Consider the following 20,137-nt stretch of genomic DNA (forward strand, 5'->3'; position numbering starts at 1 on the left):
TGAGCAGCGAGAGAGGATGTCAGGAAGCCCAATGGAATTGGGAAGAAAAGTTCATTTTCAGGACAGATTGTTTGTTTAGTTTTTCAATACAATTCCTTTATTTTTAAGGTCAGTAGCAGGTAGGAATTACAGAGCTGAACTGGTGGTCCAGAGATCCTGTGAACATCCAAACAAAGGCTTTATTCTTGAACGAGGACCATTCGCCAAGGTTTTCTCGCAGAGCTCCTGGTTTAATGCCACCTGATAGAAAGTCTTCAGTCTTTCCACTCCCTCTTACCATTTGTTGTATTGGTATAGCCCGTGAACTTATTTTACATTTGATGTAAAAAAAAAATTACCATGGAAGTAGCAAATGCAGTTGAATTTAAATGAAGTGGGCTAATATCACAACATGGTTTACCCGGCTCGAAGCTTCTTGCTAGTATGACCTACTGATTTGAAAACAAGACTTGCATTCAAGCAACCTGGATTATGTTCTCTTTCTTATTTCTGACTGTCTGTGTGGTGCAGGCAAGTTACTTTTCCCCTCAATGGATTTTGGTTTTCTCATATATGAAATGGAGGTGGTAATATATCCACTTTTATGAAGCACTTGGAATATACGGGATAAAAATCTGTAGTCCCCATTGAAAGACGATGGAAAGGTTCCCATTGACTTTGGCATTTTCTGCACGAGGATCCTTCTGCGTGAAGGATTTATCAGTATTACTGCATGTCACAAGTAGAAAGTTTGTTGAGATGCTTCCTAGTTGCAATGTGCACTTATACAGAAATATATATAATATAGCTACTTCCTAATGCCTTACAAGTCTGCATGAAGGCAAATAAATGGTACAGCTTTTATAATCTATCCACAATGAACGTAGAATATTTAGGGAGCTTCATTCCCAATAGTTGGAATGAATACATTATTCCCACTATTGCCAATGTATAATGAAATGGCTGGTGGTGTGATATTCTCCATCCAGTGGGTTTAGAGAAATTCTCTGATTATTTGCATTATCTTATGAATACAATGTGGGTAGTTATGAGAGTACTTTTGTTCTCTTTAGTAGGTCTTCTCGTCATGTGTTAGAGCGGTTTGGAGTCCTACAGAGAGGGATCAGGTGCACTGGGCTGTGACTGAATTGGCTCTGTCCGCTCTTTGACTCAACAAATTTAAAATAATATACTGCAGCATTGCGGCGGCAGTTCTAAATGCGTTATTGCCAAATCCTGTTTCAAAAAGAAGGGGTCCGAATGGGAATTTTCTATCTCGTTTTGTCATCCGGTTGTGTTTTTAATTGCAACAGCACTTCAAATAAGAGTAGCAAAATACTTTATTTAGAACATAATCTCTAATTTCTGAAGACACTGAGATCTTGCTCCTCATTCTTTGTTTAAAGCCGCATCATCTGGTTTAATTTAAGGTTGGGATTTTCCTCCTTGATTTTCACCTTCATCCACCCATGGGGAAAAAAAGTAGTGTTGGGACTATCTTGTATTCATCAGTTCATGTTAGCAGCATTGTTTATGTGATTAAAAAATAAAGGCCACTGGATTATTACCAAGAAGGCCGTGATTTGAATTGTAAGCTTCTGAGCTTTTTCCTTAAACTGATCAGGAATTTGAAACAGACAAACTAGAAATGTTCCCGTATTTAATAGGACCGTAAGAATTTGACACAACTTTGGGGGAAATCACTGTATGCTCTTGTTTCACCTTGCCCGTCAGTGATGGAAACAGCCACCTTTAATTTCCCAGTTTTGCACCAATGGGAGCTGTTGCAGGAAAAGGGATTTCTATGTTATGAACACTAATTCCACAATGGCTAATTTTTCGTTCTTGATGTGCTAAGACACTCACCTAATTTTTTATATTTTTTTCAATGTCTGCTCCCTCCACTTTTGGAAAGAGGACATTGAAAAAGAAGTAAGTCCCAAGAGAGATGAACAAGGGTCTGGGTACGTCTGCGCTGAACAGCAGAAGGCAGTGTAATGATACCCTGCTGTGAAGGATAAAAGCCACACTGAGAAGTGGTATATTTAGAGGTATATTATGACACACATACATGTATGTTCACCTAGCTATTTCACTTTGTGTTTGTAGAGAAACCATGGCAATGTAGGTGTCAGCCATCAACATGGATATGCAGGGTACTTGCCAAGCTGGTACAGCCCATGCCGCCAAGTAATTACAGCTATTACTCAAGCTAACTAAAGTAAAGTGACTCAGTAAGTCTCCTTGTGCAGGAATTGCACTCTCAAATGCACTCTAGATGTAGCCTGACTTAAGAATCAAAGCATGCCCTGGGGAAAAGTCTGATACAAATAGTTCATCATATTACATAGTCTCAGTAAAACTAATACAGAAGAATATATTAAATATCAATAGGTATTTCATGTGGAAATTAACATGGGCCACTGGCAGGAAGGTGTTTAAAGTACAAAGTTGTGGTATTGCCAAGAATCGTGTAAGTTAATTGTAAAATAATATACAAGGTTTACTATTTCTCCTCCATATTACACGCCATGAAAATGAGGATTGCCAAAGGTTGCTGGAAGAAGTGCAGTTATGAAGAGACACATACAGTTTGGTACTGAAAAGCTATAAGCTTTTTTTGGTGTAACATAATTTCAATTACATAGTCATAATGTAAAAGGGATGTCGAATCCAGTCTCACACTATTATTCTGGGGTTTGGCAGACGAAATACAACTGATGTAAGAAGACGTAAGTTGTCAAGTGTTATTCTTCCTGGCTAATATGTACTCAATAATGCCGGGGAGGGGGAGATGCCCGCTCTACGCACAGACATATATGTATCTTAGTTATAAAAATATATGTCAGCGAGAAGAAATGGAGAATGTAATACAGCCCTGTACAAACAAAATCAAGCAGTCTTATGCAATTTGATCTTCTTTTCTTGACTGCCCCTAAGAAAACCCAAGAGCCATAATGAGATCCTGGCAGCACTCATCATAGTCGCTTAGAAAAGTAACTTCCTTTGTCTCCCAGGCTCCCCAGAGATCTTCTGGTGTACGTCCATGGCCATTCCCCTGGACATCGGCTGACAAACTCTATTTTTATATAGGAAATCTTGCTAAGTTCATTATTTGTTCTTTGTTCTCTGATTTCTTCTGTTTTCTTTTCTCTTTGTAATAAAAATCTGATGATGGCTGTGATTTTAGAAGTTTAGCATCTGAAAACTAAAATGGGCGACTCTAAATTCAGGATGGGTTTAAAGGAAAGGATGTATTGGTTCAATATGACACGTTATTCTGGTGTCATGTTCCTTCCTCACTTCACGAACACAATACGTTAATTGTCAAAATAGCTGAATCATAAAAATACACAAATAAACTGTTTAATGGATCAGTTGGTCCAATTGTGTGAAGCCGAGAAGGAGCCTGTTACCTGGATTAGTCCATATGCAGAGCTGGAATGGGTAAATGAGCACAAATGTTCTGTAAAAATAATGATTGAATTGACACCTTTCTTATATGATAGGAGCACAACCATCAGAACAACATGTTGTCACAAGATTAATGTCTTTGGCCGCTTGAGTGAATATCTTGGCTTTGTCTCCTTATTTATGTAGCAGCAAGAGACCGTTCTTTTGTGGGAATGTTCTGTTCTGTTGACATTATTGCATAATTAGCTGAAGCAACTCAAAGACTTTACAATAACTACTTGCAGACTTAGGAGCCCACGATCAGCTGTTTCTGCTCGCACCCAGGAAGTTATCTCATTCATTAGTAGGACAATAGCCATGATATATTTTTGAAAACTGTTGTATGTTGATGTAAAATGCTTCCCGAAGTACATTTCCACAACAGTTTAAAAAAATAAAAGCTACAAATCTTTACGGTAGCACGGCAGCAGCGGTTTCTTGTTTCTTGGTGTAGGGTTGCCAACTCTGACTGAAGCTATTCTGGGAGTTTTTTTTCCCCCCAACATGACGTAATGTACTGTTCAACCTGTTCACAATACAGGCAGTCCTCAGACTTACGACACAATTGGTTACTGAGACTGCGTCTTAGGTCGAAATGTTGTAACTCAGAACTGATTTCCCCATAGAAAACAACGTTATAAATGGGGGATTGGTTCCTGAACCAAGGCCTGATACCCCATTTTCACCAAAAATAACCCAGTAGTTTGTAGGCAATCACTTATAGATGAGTAATATAGCTACATTAATGTATTTATGTTGCAAATAGCAATCATATTGATTTGGAAGGACTTCTTTCAAGTGACTTGGCTGGACTTTTTGAAGGGCTCTTGGTTGCACTTTTTGAAGGGTTCTTGACTGGAGCCTTCTCAGGAGTCCTGGATGCAGGTTTTTCTGGAGTGTTGTCTGCTTTCTTAAAGAAAGTGTCCAAGGAAGTTTGGACAGACGGGAGATGGGTGACGCAGCGAACTTGTTCGCTGGCGCGGCATGGCATCAGATCAAGCATCGTAAAGTTGAAACTGATGTCAGAAAGTTGAAACGGTGTCAATTTATAAATGTTGTAAGTGTGAAATGTTATAGCTTGAAACAGTGTAAGTCGAGGACTACCTGTATCAATCTCCCGGATTGCTTTCAGTAGTCACCGGGAGATCGATGCCGATTCCGGTAGACTCCTGGCCAATCCAGGAGGATTGGCAACCCTATCCTGATGGCACAGCGAGATAAGAAAAACTTGTCACCCAGCAATGGCCTTTTTCCCATCCCACGTTCCTGCACCTGAAGATACATGTATGACATGAAGCCAAAGGTTTTTATACAAACATAGGATCAAGCAGAAAAAGGCCTAGCCTTGGGGCCCACTGTCTAGTCCTCTGGTCCTTAACTGTGGGGCTCTGCTTTGGGTTTCCTTCAAATGTCTAGTTGGGTCGATGGTGTCCTTCCTTATACACTTGTGAGAGCACTTCCTTGTTTCACGTAAGGCCTCAACACCCTTCACCAAGGCCCCGTTGCACTTACCAGACGGTTACTCATTGACTTCAGAGAGTTGGGTTTAGGCACACTTTTTTCCCCTATGCTTCACATGCTTGTAAATGTGAAGGTCTCATTCCTCTCCTCCGAACACTTGTAGAAGCTAACGGGTCCACTTGTCCCAAGGAAAAGACCCTCAGTCGTTAGGTTTAAGAAATATCACGTGCAAATCGCCCTTACCTCTATCAAGAACCGCCTCATTCTTCTGTACTGACTCGGCGTTTTATTGTAGTGTAACAAATTAAACCTCGAGTATTGAGCAGAGTCCCTAGGGATGGTTTTGTTCCATTGCTGATGCATCTGAAACACTACTGTTTTGTGGGATTGTAAGAGAGTTAAGTATTTCCAGGTATGCTCCCTGCTAGCCTTTTCAATACAGGACTGAGAGCAACCAGACGTCTTAAAGCAAAACACAACAAAGTGCATCCGGCATAAGAGCCCTTCAGCATGAATACCTCCTGCTTTTGGAAACTCTTGCAAGTTAACTTTAACTCTTACCGATGCATAGGTTGTTTTTTTTGTGGGGGAGGTTTCCATCTGACGTCTGTTTGGAGTTGCAGGTGTTTCACAGCGCTGTTGTGATTTTTGGTTGTCTACAAAACAGTTTGTTGGTTGACTTGCAGGTATTACAAGGTGCGCAGTTGATAGCGGTTGCTTCAGCTGATCCTGCTTCTGGGGGTGTCGATGGATCTCCGCTCCAAGGAAGCGATATCCAGGTCCAATACGTCCAGCTGGCACCAGTGACGGATCACGCTGCTACTACTCAAGTATGTATTCTCCCCACTCTGCCCCCAGTTGCAAGTACTTGAAGCAATACAAATTTCTATCGAAGAAATCGTGCTTCTGACCACAAATACTCCATTCCTGTCAGGCTTATCCTGCTTCTCCAATTAGTGCTTCCATTTTGTTAATAGTATAAATAGCCTTTCATTAGTTTTGGATTCATTTCTATCTGGAAGTCCTTGTTTTATGCCCCTAGAAAATAGGGTTTTTTTTGTCATGGACATTTTCCTGCATCCTTAAAGGCTGAGCACCAGGATAACGGGACAGGGAGAAGAAGCTTGCCTGGAGTTATGACAAGAGGATGTCTTGGAGGTTGAGGTTCTCCAGTCCAGGCTCCTTGAAGAATGCCATCGCCTTCCTCAGCATAGTTTTCCCATCATTTTGATCTCTTGCCCAGCTTCCCCATGTGAGCTGCAGAGTTAGTTGTGAAGGGGACACTGGACATGCTCTCTTATAATGGCATTTATGGCACTTCTACATCAGGATGAATATTCATATCATTGAAGGAATTTGCATATCACTGATGATGTAGAAAAGTCACCTGAGGAAGCGTAAAGTCACTCAAGCTCTGCAATGGTCACAAGCTGCTTGAAGGTAGCCTGGCTGTCACAGAGCAAGAATACATGCCCAGTGACTTGTTCTCTCTTTGAAGTAGCAACAGATGACTGCCATATGGCACATTTTCAAATGACCATTTTTGAAGGCTTTCTTCTCCTCCTTCTCTCCCTCCCAACATGGGCTACAGCCTGCTTTTGTAGGCGTAATCCCTCCGGTGTGTCTGGCTGCAGTGCAAAATAAGCTTCCATTTGCTGCCCGTATATTGTATATCATGTTAGCATATCTATGCCACTGGCAAGACTTTGAGTTGGATTTTTGTCACTTTTGCCATCGCAATCCCCTATTACCTGGAGATTTGTAAACTGGCTGCAGACATTGGCTTTGGTTAGAAAACCGTTGTATCAGGTCTGTGCAGAAAATGTTGCATTTTGCAAGTTCTGGTGTCATCCAGTGTGGTTCTCATACAGTAGGTTACCATGAGAATCCATTTTTACATTATGACCTCAAAATAGCTTCAGTTTACAAAGCATAGGTTTGGTCCTTTGAAAGCCTCCCAAAACACACCAAGGAGAGCTCTTTAAATAGTGGATTGTTTGGGGTTTTTGGGAGCTCCAAAAAACTGGGGGAAAAACTTTGGTTTCAGATTCAGTCAAAATAAAATATTTTATTTTTTACAAGTTGAAATGAAACTTTTTAAGAACTATTTTTGCCTTGCTGTTTTTGAGCCTTTTTGCTTATTTAAAAAAAATAAATTTGAAGGGCAAATTGGAAAACATGTTTCATTTAAAACTATTTCAAAATGAGACTTAATATTTTGGGGGGCGGGGCGGATTATTTTCAGAGGCTCTTGCGGGGGGGGGGCAAGAAAAGAAAACCTGGATGCATTCATGAGATTTTTTGGTTTAACCAGATTGCGTTATTTGTTTTTAAAAAAAAGTCTTAGTTGACAAATGTTGCCCTACTCCTAGTAATTCGAATGATCTGTGCCCAGTAGAGAAATAGAGATTGCTCAGTATGTTCGGATTGGTGAAGCAAGGCAGTTTTCAATGGCTGTTGTATGAAGGCTTAAATAACTGTTTCTGTGCTTATTTTTATATGAATTTTTAACAGATAGGCATGGTAAGTAAGGCCTGCTGTTCTTAGCAGGCACTGACAACAGATTCCATAATGAATGGAAGGAAAATTTTCCTATTTGTTCTGCAAGGACACATGTCCTTAACGATGTGCAAGGGCCACATGTAACCCGAAGCAGATCTTCTATGTCCAGGAGTCTTATTAGGCTTTTAACACTACATTAGAAATAACAATAGTAGTAATACAACATTTTTATTTATAGGGTGTCCACACCTAGAGGCCTCTGGGTACCTCCCCCCCCCAAGCTAATACTGTTACTTAATCGAAAAGGAACATATGGTTCAATAAATTATTTGAAGGAGGGTGAAAATGAAACGTTCCAGAGCATTCGCGGTCTCCACCCTGACACACAAAAAGTACAGCACTGAAATATAGACCAAAACTGGAGCTTCAGCAAGAAAAGTGGCAAAGAGATGACTTGATTATTATGGAGAGGGAAATCATTGCAGAGTCCTCAGTGAAGCAGGGCCAACCCATCACCTCTGGATCGCACCATGGCCAACCAGCACTTCCAGCACCACTGACGTTAGGTTATTGGAAGACAGATGGTCCCTTGAGGCCTTTTTGGCTTCTAGTCCTTATGAAGCAGGCTGGTAGGTTCCCCTGTAACACTCATCACCTGTGCATGCACAAAATTCAAGCCTCGAAATCTCTCCTCCAGACTCACTTCTTCCCTGCGGCATTCCACATCTAATCTCCACTCCCACTCCTTGATTAAAGAGATAGCGGAAAAGCAGGCAAACGCTGCAAACTCTCTTACCATTATAAGTCAAATGAATGTGATCCCAAAGTCCCTGTCCTAAAAACAGCAAGCAAAAATGATCTCTTTGGGCTTTCCTGGACAGCGAAGTTAGAGTGCTGGCATAGGTATTTACACTGCTCCAGCTCCTCTGTACCAACTCTCAGCATGGGAGTCTTATGCACATTTTAAATGCCCTTTGTGAGAGAGCTCACTCCACTGTAATAAAGCGGTCAGCAATGTTGCACTTATTGGCTGTGTCCACATGTGGTGTGGATGTTTGGACAACTAGTGCACCTTGTGCCGCTGCTACTTGTCCCCAGGGAAAGCCCATACTATGTGCACTCTGGCGCACGGCAAGTTACCCCGGGGGCGGTAGTGGAGGCTGGGGGCCTTACCTGGGGTCCTGGTGGCCTCCCAGGGCTGCAGCACTGGTGATTCTGTCGCACGGAGCCTGGCTGGCAGCCACAGCACTTCTCCAGGTGGCCCAGCTCTGCTTTTTAAGCTGCCTGTGCATGCACTGCTCTGCTTTTTTTCTCCATGAGTTCTCTCCATGGCTCAACCACCACCACCCCCCGCACTGCTCCCTTGCAGTGCGGAGAACAACTGAACACGAGGTATGTGGCACCGGTGTCTGCGGTCCCACATACCGCACGGCCACGCTTGTCTGGACGCGGCCGTTGCGTGTTAAGACCACTGACACAGAGTTAGTGCGGAGACGTGAAGGTGCTGTGAGCTTGCACCTAACTTACTGCAGGATAATTTCCTGCGTAGGCAAACCCTTAATGGCCTTCCCACACATTTGCCACGTTGCTAATCCTCTCCAGCCCCCACAACACATTAGTATCTTTGGTCATGCTCGTCCCTAATGGTGTCTTAGCCAACAAGCACCTGTGTGTTCAGGGATCTAAGTGTACGTATATCTTGTAAACTTTTAAAGCACTCGGCACGTCTTTGGCTCTCCGCCATAAAATGCACATGCACCACACGGTTAGAGATGCTGCTGTAATAGCTAACTGCCATCCCAATTCTGGGCCTCTGAGCGCTCCTATAATTTAATTCTGATGAATTATGTTGTGGAGCACGTTGCTTGGGACTGTATCCTCCTCCTTTCTTGGCTATCAGAACTGACAGGGAGTCAGTTGTGGAGTCCGGTCGTAAACACAAGCATCTGTCTCCCATACGATTGGCAGCCACCATCGGAGTCGCTCCTTTTTGCGGAGACATTTCGCACCGTGTTAGGTTTTAATATTGTGGTTAACCGCAGAGATTTATACCAAGCTGAAATAAAACGGAAAGGAATGGGGAGTGCGAGGGGGGTACAAAAGGAAATGCAGACGAGGCTAAAAATAAGCGCAGGGTAAGTCATTTATGCAATCTAACAACGAAGGAGCTGCAGAAACAAAGCAGCAAAGCCCATCCGGACGTTTGCATCATTTTAAGATGCGAGGATGACTTGAGTAAACAGGTCAAACAGCGGTTTGGCTGAAAGGATGGATTGGGCTTGCCTTGTGTTGGAAAGGCGTTTGTTCTTCAAAGGCGGGTGGGGTGGAAATGAAATGTCTTTCCCAGCAGAGTAAGGCAGCAACACCCTGCTTCTCCGTTTCGGAGGCTCTTTGGAGACGCACCGTGGCATTCTCGGTCATCTTGAATCTCTTCCTGTAGGCCACCCCTCTCTAAAGCGGAGTTCATTATTCTCCTGCAGGGCCAGGATTTAGTGCCCTGTGCACACTCCAAGTTCAGAAAAGCAAAGGCAAGCAACTCCTGCGGGCCTGAAAATGTAAGCACCTCTGGTCTCACCTTTGTACCTGCAAATTGTGCCTAACTCCTGACTGCGCAAGGAAAATTGAAAGCCCAAGTGAGGCTTTGTTAAATCAGTCTCTCCCTGCACTGAACAGAAGGAGATACAAATGCCTGGGTATTGAGTAGTAAATTCAGTTTATACCTGCGCAGTTTTGCACTGGCATATTCATTTTGGGTATGAGTAGAGGTGCCAGGTGGTCAGACATATAATTGCAAACGTATCAGTAGCGCATTCCAGGTACAAAGCTGCAGACAAAGGCAGGGTTGAGAGCTGCTTATTTTCACAACTTGGGTGTGTTTTTGTTTCTAGCACTATTATTTGCAGCATGTTTAGTTAATGTGAGCAGAGTGTGGTAATGCCAAAGTATGAGCTATTTTGTTTTCATGAAAACCACCTGACCCAGGATTAAATTTTGGTAGCGCTGGGAATGTGGTCAAAGTCCACAGCACGGGGCCACCTGTATTCCCCTTCAGACATCCTCCCACTTCTGGGCTGAGTCTTTAAAAAATAATGAGCGTTTCTGTTGTAGATACTGATTTTTTTTTCCTTCCAAATATTTTTCTCAGGTGTTTGGGTGGTCACTTTACAGTTTGGCGGTCGACAAGGTGTTGGCATTATTCTCCATATTGGCACTACCACAGAGAACCAGTAAATAAGTGATCAAATGCCCCATAAAATTCCATAGGAAAAACTGGTGTGGGTATGTGCGATTACTGGCAAAAGAACACAGAGGCACGGATGGGATTAATGTCGCAGGGAAACCTTAATTTAGGAACAAAGCTTTTGACATTTTGAACCTCTCCGAGTTTTCCTTTGACTAAATGAATCATTACTGTATAGAAAGCTATTAAGGTAGGGAAGCCATTGCTCATGTTTCCATTTTTGTCGTGCTGCTGGGAGGGGTAGGGTGTCAAAAAGGATCTTCTGTAAGGGCCAAGCTGCTGCTCTCCTCCTTCTGCCCTGTGCCCAGAGTATCAGTGGACTTGAAGGTAGAGTTTATGTGACGCTGTAGGCTAACTTGCGTCCTCCAAAATCTGTCACACCTTGAGACCACTCGCTTGCCAGCCTTGCTCGACTGCACTGATACCTGACAACGTGATGGTAATGCAAACACCTTTTATTTTAGACAGTAAATCAAGTTCTGCAAAGTATTACTACGTATGTAGCATAGATTTTAATATATATATATTGAAATCTTTTTCATACAAGTCTGGTTCCTCTCGGTAGGAAAGGGAAGGAGGATTTGGGGCCACTAGGAAGATTTTTTAGAGGAGGAAAGCTAATTTTACAGAATGTACCAGGTCATTTACAGTGGTTTTATTCTTATTTGACCTTGTTTATTAGGTGTGAATTTCACTTAAATGTGCTATCTGACAAACGTGGGCAGACTGGACAAAAAGGCCCATTGTACATGGTAAAGGTTTGGTACTGTAGTGTTAAAACATGTGTGAACTCCCATTTCAAATCCATTGTAGGCCTGGTTTACGTGGGTTTCTGCACTGATTTAACTATTTTGGCTAGGGTTGGGATTTTTCTTTTTCAACCAATGGCTGCACATGTGCAGCCTTTAGTGCAGAAGCAGTTCTGGTGGTACACAGATTATGCCTAATAATGGCATCATTTATACCCCATCCTGAATGGGATTAGCTGCCTCGGCGTAGAGCACTGCATCACATTGATTATAACTGTACCATGTTAGAGGAGTTGTCCAGGTTAAATACACCATTATTGTCAAAGGGATACAACTCTTACGAGTGAATGAGCTTCTTTTCATTTTGTTCTGGTTTAGCTCTCTCCCCTCCTTCCCTGCTCTTCTTTTTTCACTGGGATTTAAAGACTGTTTTCCAAGCAGCTTCATAAGTATTTTACCTCCTTTAAGCAGCATTTTACCAGGAGTCGTAACACAGATTGGCCTTAACCGTAGTGAGTCTCCCCTGCTCTTTGCCCATCTATAGAAAAATAATCCCCCTTTAGTTTTAGATGCATCTTTATCACCAAATCTTCCTTGAGATTTATACATCACCAAGAGGAAGGTAATAGCATATTCAGGATAAAGCAAAAGCATAACACATTTAGTATTGTAGCAACACTTAGTATTTTTTTGAGCTTATATGCAGCGATAGATTTGCTAGTTTTTCTGGCACTCCTGTAAGGCAAGTAAGCGGTCTCATTCTTGTTTTCCAGATGGGTTGAGATAGCAAGGTAAAGCAATTTGCATGAAAGGCCCGCAGCAAGTCTGTGAGAGAAGAAGGGTTAAGAATCCTGACGGCTGGAGTCTGCCGTCTTTAAAACACTTGCGTCACAAAGCCGGTTTGGGCACCAGAAGGTTTGTACTGTTGTTCTTCAGACACCAGAATGCACATTAATTTTCTTTTCATGTTTCTTTACCTAGAGCACCGATACCCTCCCATCGGCCATCCAGCCAGAAATGCAGATAGAGCACGGAGCGATCCAGATCCAATAGCGCGTTGGAACTGTGAAAATTGGAAAGACCCAAATGCAGCGACCACGGTCGGGAGCCAGAGGGCTGCGGCTCATATGCCACGACAGGCGGAAGGAAAGGATGACATCAGACTCGTTGACCTTTTCAAATACGTCTCCTGTAAATATCAGAGTTCTGTCTATTTGTTCATTTTCGCACACGTGGGGCTAGGGTCTCACCTGGCACGAATCGGCAAAGGTCTGTTGGTTTCAATGGAACGACACCACTCTACCAGCTGAGGATATGATCTTCAAAGTATCCATGGTTATCCCTTAGGTATATTTAAGAGAGAGAAAATTCCATCCAGAACGAAAAAAAGAATAATCAGAACATGAAAACTGAATGACCGGTCATGTTCCATCCTGTCATTTCTTCTGTGAATCGTATCATTGAATGTCCATGATATCTTATCAGACATGTTGCTGCTTTGCAGTACTTGCTTTACCAATAGAAAATGGAGAGCTCAAATATTTTTCACCGTTTAAACAGCTTTTTTATTTGCTATGGTGTTTATAACAAAAAATGGAAAACATAAAAAAAATAAATAAATAAAAAAAGAGGACCCCCCCCCCACCATAACTGCAAGTCTTAGCCTTTTGCTGGTGTTTTCTGTTCAGTGTAATGAAAATGTATTTGCAAAAGACTAACAATTTTGTTTGTACTGTTGCTTAACTACTTTTCTAGGGGAAAAATGCTATAAAATGCTGTAATTATGCATTTCTAATAAAACAAATAAATGTGTATTTATGAACAATGTAGCTTCAGGACACTTTGTCCTTAAGAAAGAACCCACTTCACTTTGGGTATTGTTCAAACACCACGTTTCTGAAGGCTGTAGAGATGCCTGCTGCCCAATCTTATTTTCATCCATTGTTAATGAAACCTTGTCCACGGACGGGTCAAGCATCCTTTGTTTCTATATGAACCTTCCTGAGCAGCTGTGGATTCCTTTTTGTGCACCTGTAGTCACGAGTGGTTTTCAAATCAAACTTGTAAGAGGGCTTCAAAGCTCTGGGCCCTATAATAGCTCCTACTTCTTGCCTATGAGGATTGCAGGGACCCATAAACTACCTCTGCATCTAACCTAGAAGTCCACGAGTGAAACCAATGAGACTTTGACCACTGATTGCAGTGGAACAAAGGTTTCAAATGCCGATATGCTGGTTTTAGGAAGCTCCTTGTAATGGAAGAGACACCTGCATGCTCTGCCCTTGTGGGTAGCGTGTTGTGTAGTCCCTATTCGGAGCTTGTTTCTTTTTCTTTTTACCGAACAATCCAGATGGTTACCAATGGGGAATTTATGATTCAAAAAAAAAAAAAGTGTTTGTGGATGACAAATAGCTGCAAATTCCATTTGGTTTAATATACGATGGCGTTCTTCCCAAGCTGTCAGTCTCGGTGATCAAGATTGTCTTGCAAATATTGTCCCTGGTAAGTAGCAAGTTGACTGAAAGTTCACACTTTTCCTTGGGATATTTATTGAGGCACAAGTACAATGCAAATGACCAGCCAGAACCTGCTCGACGCTACATATGCAACAACCTAAGAATTTGGCTCCTCTTCAGTTTCATTTTTAATAGCGCTTCCCAATCTGGGTGATGTTTAAATAACTTTCCTTCCAAAGGGAAGCTAAAAAATACAGCAGTGCCTCTGTTTTACAGCGACTGTTTCATAAGAAAAATATCACTTGAAAGTGGCAGGGAAGACATTTGGGAGGGCAAAGCTGCTGGGTATGGGGGGGCTGTTGCTACAATCCCTCCCATCATGGTGGTGAAGCCTTCCTGGTCTTTATCACGAAGCGCTGCCTTCCCCCTCCTTTGTTGCTGAGGCTGGAGAACAGGCACATGGGCCACATTGTGTAACTGGAACACAAGTTTGTCAGCCACAAAGGAGTCTTTTTCTCCTTCCCTCCCCCTCTTTCCCCCTTGTTTTATGGTGCAACTGTGAGTTCTGTTCTCTTTGCATTTTGCAGCTCGAGTTCAAGATGGAGCAGCTGGCGAAGGCTTGGCTTCAAGGGATATTTGCTTTAACCCATTTAAGCACTGCGTTCTCCTGCCGAGAGGGGCTGAAAGCGTTGGTGGCCATGTGCCATGCAATAAACTAAAGTGCACCATGTTTCATGAAAATATATGTATATGGAGTGGGGGGGTGTATAATTCATTATACTGATTAGGGTGAGGACAGATCCCTTGGAATAAATGAATAGGCGATGTTCTCTGTGTTCGTAAGTTTAGATGGGAGCTCCTGAGGATTGTGTCTATATCTTTCTGAGTCTTTGGCCAATGCCTGGCTCTCTTCATTTATCTCAAAGCATAAACAATAGTTCTTCGAAGAAAACGTGTCTCAGTGTCGGATCAGATGCTCCTATTAGTAATTCCCCTTCCTCTAGCCTATTTCTCCGGGTTGCGTGTTCAAGATGGGGGCTGGCTGCCACTTAAATGTCTGGAAAGCCCCTAGAAATGGTTGGCCCAACTCCATTGCGATAATAGCCCTGCATAGCAGGATACAAGACCTGATTCTGCAACGAGTTCCCTTTCAGCAGGCCCCTGCATCTGAAGAGCCTGAATCTGGCTCTCTTAGTTCAGGCTCTGCTCATCTAGAGCTTGTAGCAGGACCGTGGTCATAGAAACCGAAAACTGTGCCGGCCTCTGGGTTTTGCCTGGCTTTGCGTGCAGCCAGGTTGGCATCGTTTCATTTCCTTTCTGTGTGCGGCGAGGACTCGACCTCTCAAGTTTGCATTTTCTCATTAAGTTTCCCTTCGTATTCCCAAACTCTGCCTCCTTAATAAGAAAACGGCTCATTTCCCTCCCTTCAGACCTTTCCAGCATCCTGCATGTTTTACACTACCTTTTCCTCTTCACTCCATTGCTTAGGTTGGAGATGCGTGACCGGGGCTTCTCAGAAAGGAAGGCTATTTATAAGAGCGTAACACTAGGAGAACAGGGCATTCTTGTGTCTGCCCTTTGTGACCCATAGGATAATAATGTCTTAATAGTGTTTATTATTTTGTAATATTTAGACTCCCAAGCTTTGTAGGGCTGAGTGCGTGGGGGAATTCTGGGCCTGTGAAGTCAATGGGAGTTTTGCCATCAAATGCAGCGAAGCCTGGATTTCACCCCGTTCCTTTACAAGTCGACACTTAGCACCGCCTGTGTTTATCCTCCAGTGTGAGCAATTCCACTGATTTCTGTTCTGTTTGTCCTTAATGGGAAGCAGGCACTTCCTCAGGGCAAAGCCGCTACGTCTGTAAAGTATTACGCATCTTCTGGTCTATCTTACTGAAACTCGTGCCTATCTGGCCATGAGTTGTAACGCTTCGGTTTAGATGGTGTCGGGGCACAACAGCAGCTTGTGACCTTTGTTATTTTCGTGTCGGGGAGGAATGAGACAGCTGTGGATGAGAACTTGAAAAGAAAAAGATGTCTGGAAGCTCATCGGGTCCTTCTCGTGGACTCAAGGTAGTAGACTCGTGGCATTTTATAATGGAGGCAGCATGGTACTGACAGCTGAGACAAACATGGAGCAAATTATCGGCTCGATTTCAGGCTAATGAACTGTAAAAGAAAGACAGCAGTCAGGTTAAGGAAGCAGTGGGGCTTCCTGAACCTGGTGGATGTTCGACTTCAGCCCTGATGTAAACCCTTGGCTGTAGGTTACAGATGCCCAGGCTGGTCCCACACACAACCCCACTGACACTGATGCAGCGATCCATCTTGCAGCCTTTCTGCTCACATTTAATGCGCTGCCAGGTCCCATGATCCGCGGACACCAAGGTCAACAGTGACAAGGTACCCCTTGCACACCTGCTCCAAATGCTGTCCATCAGGGCAAGAGAATGCAACCTTGAAACAGCAAGGAAACAAGCAGGAGGAGTCCTCTTTCTCATGCACCCAAGTCTATGTGATCCCTAACTTGAGAGTGGTTGTTACTGTAAAGTTGGCGCTATAGAGAAGTGAAATGCCTCTTGGGTTTTGCTTGCAATGGGAATGAATGTGCAAAGTTGTTTTACATGTGCTATGGGAGGCATAAGAGAAGCCTCATCTTACGTGGCTCCTTTTGTTCTAGTAGTACTTAGACAGCAATATGGAGGTGCACAGCACCTCGGAGAAAAGGGAAAGACAAAATCCCAGCTCAGGCAGCTCGCAGTGCACAGTTAGACCCTGGTCTCATGGAGATCTCAACTGATTCCTTGCCAAGCACTGAGAACTAGGCAGGGTGCCTGGAGCCTTGCTGGAGGCCGTGCCGCGCTTGAGAAACCCAACGGCAGATACTTGATCATCTTGCGAACGTTTGCACAGACCTCCTGGTGTCCTGCGTGTGGGGAAGTCTCGTGCGTTGGCAGAATGCAATAACAGCCTGAAGTGCTTTAGAGAAGTACAATAAATAAAAGCAAGGTTTTGGGAATCCTGGGACCAGGAGGAGGTTGATCTTCACTTCCCAGGGTTGTGTCCCCTTTTATTCTTAGCACTTGGATGCATCAGGCCCTAAGTATATTTGAGGCTTGATGGAGCAGGGACCCAAATTTAAGCTATCTAATCCTCCTCCTCCTCCTCTTTTTCTGGCTCATTGCAGCGTCATGGATTTTTTCCCTGCAAAAATCCTGCGAGAGGTGCAGCCCTGGCATGGAGAATGATGTGTGCTGCATCTTGAAAAGAGGGTTTTGTTTTAGGCATCTCAGCCTTGATGGCTTCTCTCGAGCATAGGCATGCTTGCGAGAACTGTAATAAAAACCTGTTTCAATCAGGGAGCATCTGAAACGCACCCCTCTGCATCCAGGTTGCTGCGTCTGGGGCCATGCCCTTTGCACAACTGCTTTGAGTTTCAAGTTGGAAAACACAATGTAGTAACTAGCGTTCAAAAAAAATTGCTGGGGAATCTGACTTCACACAAGCATTTCTTTGGCAAGCCGAACCTCTCCTTGAATTTTTAATTATGTAAATACTCCAAACTTGGAGCTCTGACTATGGCTGCAAGAAGCAAGCTATTTCCTAGTGTCAGAAACAATAATGCTCTCGCGTTCATGGAGCCGCTTTCATCCCAATGGAGCCCAAAGCACTTTGCAAGGTCTACGGAGTGGACAAGCAGTTTGCAGTCAAACCTCGTTTATTTGGAGGAGCTGAGGGACACCAAAGCCATTCAGATACGGTGGGGGTTTTGGATTAACGGAGGCTGCTTCTTTAACGTGTCCGTGCAAGCTGAGAAGCAATCTCTTAACTAAACAAAGTTTGACAGTGGATACTGGAATCATTGGGCACCTTACAAAACCCAACTAATTAGCTGCACAACAGCAGTGGAGAAGAGTTGAGAGAAGGGGTCGAGGACATCCGACAGCAAATAGAAATTGCAGGGAGAGTTGAAGTGGGTGGAATGTAATTACCCGTTTTACAATTTGGCCAGGACTTCAAGGTTAACGGCCCTATTCTTCCAAAAGGTGCCCTGGGACTTTCAATAGCATCTTCTTCCGCAGTGTGATACGTTTGGCTAGAAAGGGATGAAAACAAAATTTGCTCTTGGCTGCGGCTTAACAGCAGACGTTTCAATCAAGAGCAAATATCCGTCTGCTTTGTGTTGTTTTTTTGAGCGAGATGGATTCTGGGTTTGCAAGTTTTCTCGTGTTTATTTTCCATGAAAAGGGGGACAAAAAAGCAAAAACAGCTTAAGAAACGACAATTGGCACAGGCAGATCATCCTCAGGGATTGTTTACAGCAATTCGATCTTTCAGGTGAAATGTATAAACTCCCATCATTGCAGATACTTCAACAGCCTGGAAAAAAAATCAGCCTCTCCTCTGGGCTCCCAGGTAAACAATTCGTGTTTTAAAGTGTTTTAACAAGCTGCCCAGCCATGTGCCAGTCCAGCAGGCTGGAGAGCTGTGAGATTATCTGCCGTGAAAGATTCTTCCTCAAATTTTTCACTCCATTAAAAAAAATAAATCTTTGAATCATTTGCTTGTTAAATGGATCAACCAACACTAGAGCATCCTAAATTGAACCTGGGAGCCCTCCACCATGTTGAGCAAAGGAAAGTCCTTGCTCGTCACCTTCCCATTGTCACGGTGAACATTTGCGGTATTAAATTCTGATAAAATATCACTGCTCCACCTTCCTACTTCCCCGACTTTTGAGGCTGATGCTCTTTTTTTAATCGTTTTTCTCTTTACTCTTTTAGACGCGCTGCAGTTGGCTTCCCGGATAGCTCTGTACCCCAGAACATGGGAGCTGGAGCTGGAGCAGGTGTCTGGAAATCAGAGAAGCTTTTTTCATTCTTGCGGCTTGCAAACCAAGGGGTGGGAAGATACCTTTCCTGAAGCTACATCTAAAAATAATGTCATTTTAAACTGTGAACTCTGTCTGAAATTGATTGCAGGCTTTCTGGAGAAGCAGGGAGAAGCTGGGAGCCTGGCCAGCACCTGCCCAGGCTCCACGAAATATGAAATTAAGGATGTTTTCTTGGCTCGTTCCTAAGCCTCTTTGGGGCGGTGTTGCAGCCTGGCTTTGGCGTGGAGGTGGCTGTCTGCTTGTGGCTTCCAGTCTAGTGGAAAACGGCAGCGGCTTTCCTTGGTGAGGTATTCCTTCCTACTCCTTCCTCTTCACCTTTCTCGGCAATATTTCTTTTGAATCCTATTAAAAAAGCAGAGCTGCTGTCGCTGCTGGGCTCCTACCAGCAAGGTTAGGTCAGCTACTTTAAATCTAAAAAAAAAAAAGTTATAAGGCCCTGGGCCGCTGGGTGCCAAACTGCATTTAACAGCAAAAGCAGCTGTCAACTTTCCCCCGTGCATGGAGAACGCTGTCTCTCGCCCTCGCTCACTCTCGCTTGCTGCCTGGCTTATTTAACAGTCACTGTAAATGTCGCTCTTGGAAATTGGGCCCACTACTAATTTATTAATATATAAAATTTAATGGGCGGATTTTGGATTCCTTCCTGACCCCCGCATTTCTGCAAGATGAAGCTATCCAGGCACCTCGGGTGACGGCGTCACGGGTTGCTGCTGTCCCGTCAATAATTTTGGGTCCAGCAGGCTGCTTCTCTCTGGGTTTGTAAATAGCAACCAAAATCGGGGTCGCCTTTTGGTCTTCCTCCCGGCTCCCTCCAAACCCACCCACGCGACATCCCGCTCAGGTGCGATGGCTGCACCACTGGTGACTTGAAACAGCCTTAATTGGAGAGCGAGACGCTTTCGTGCCATCCCCCCTCTGCAGTTTTGCAATTCCCTACTCTCTGTCTTGCACAACTGCTGTTGTCCAACAGCAATTTCATTGCTCTGGATTGCAAACTTATCTGCACTGGGTACCTAAGCCCTCTGCTCTGATGGGCTCCTGTTCTCTGGCACAACCATGGATGGGGAGAGGCAAACCCAACGTCTTCGTAGAAGAGAAGGGGGGAGGGACGGCCAAGAAATGGGGACTGTGAAGCAATTGAAGGAGGAAACATTTTTGGTTTTACTTCCCCTCCTTGCTCTTCGTGCACTGCAATCCCCCCCTGCCCTGTCTGCCGCAGAACAGGGCTCTGACCCCAGTCGTGCTGGCCAGGTATGTGGTTTCACGGTCTGTTTGCATTGGGAGACTGGAATCCCAAGTCCTCTTTGCCCATTCAGCTGTGAAACGCAATCTTGACAGAAATATACCACGGTTATTTTAGGAACAAGAGCCTTGAAGGTAGCAGGAAGAAGAGGGAGGGAAA

At 43.8% G+C, this 20,137-nt stretch overlaps 1 protein-coding gene across 3 annotated transcripts in view; it reads left to right on the forward strand.

Annotated features, from left to right (window-relative positions):
- Positions 1–13,199, forward strand: part of BANP (BTG3 associated nuclear protein) — a 191,353-nt gene extending 178,154 nt beyond the window's left edge. For 2 of the 3 annotated variants that reach the window (XM_014519521.2, XM_006022768.3), the window contains exons 11-12: positions 5,580–5,723; positions 12,367–13,199. In XM_014519521.2, the coding sequence (XP_014375007.1) occupies positions 5,580–5,723; positions 12,367–12,438 (216 nt within the window). In that variant the 3' untranslated portion in view covers positions 12,439–13,199. Of the gene's footprint in view, positions 1–5,579; positions 5,724–12,366 lie in introns of those variants that run through there. The other variant, XM_025203112.1, reaches the window with a different exon arrangement.
- The last annotated feature ends 6,938 nt before the right edge of the window (positions 13,200–20,137 follow it).

The sequence above is a fragment of the Alligator sinensis genome, unplaced genomic scaffold, assembly GCF_000455745.1.
Source record: "Alligator sinensis unplaced genomic scaffold, ASM45574v1 scaffold228_1, whole genome shotgun sequence".
NCBI lineage: Eukaryota > Metazoa > Chordata > Crocodylia > Alligatoridae > Alligator > Alligator sinensis.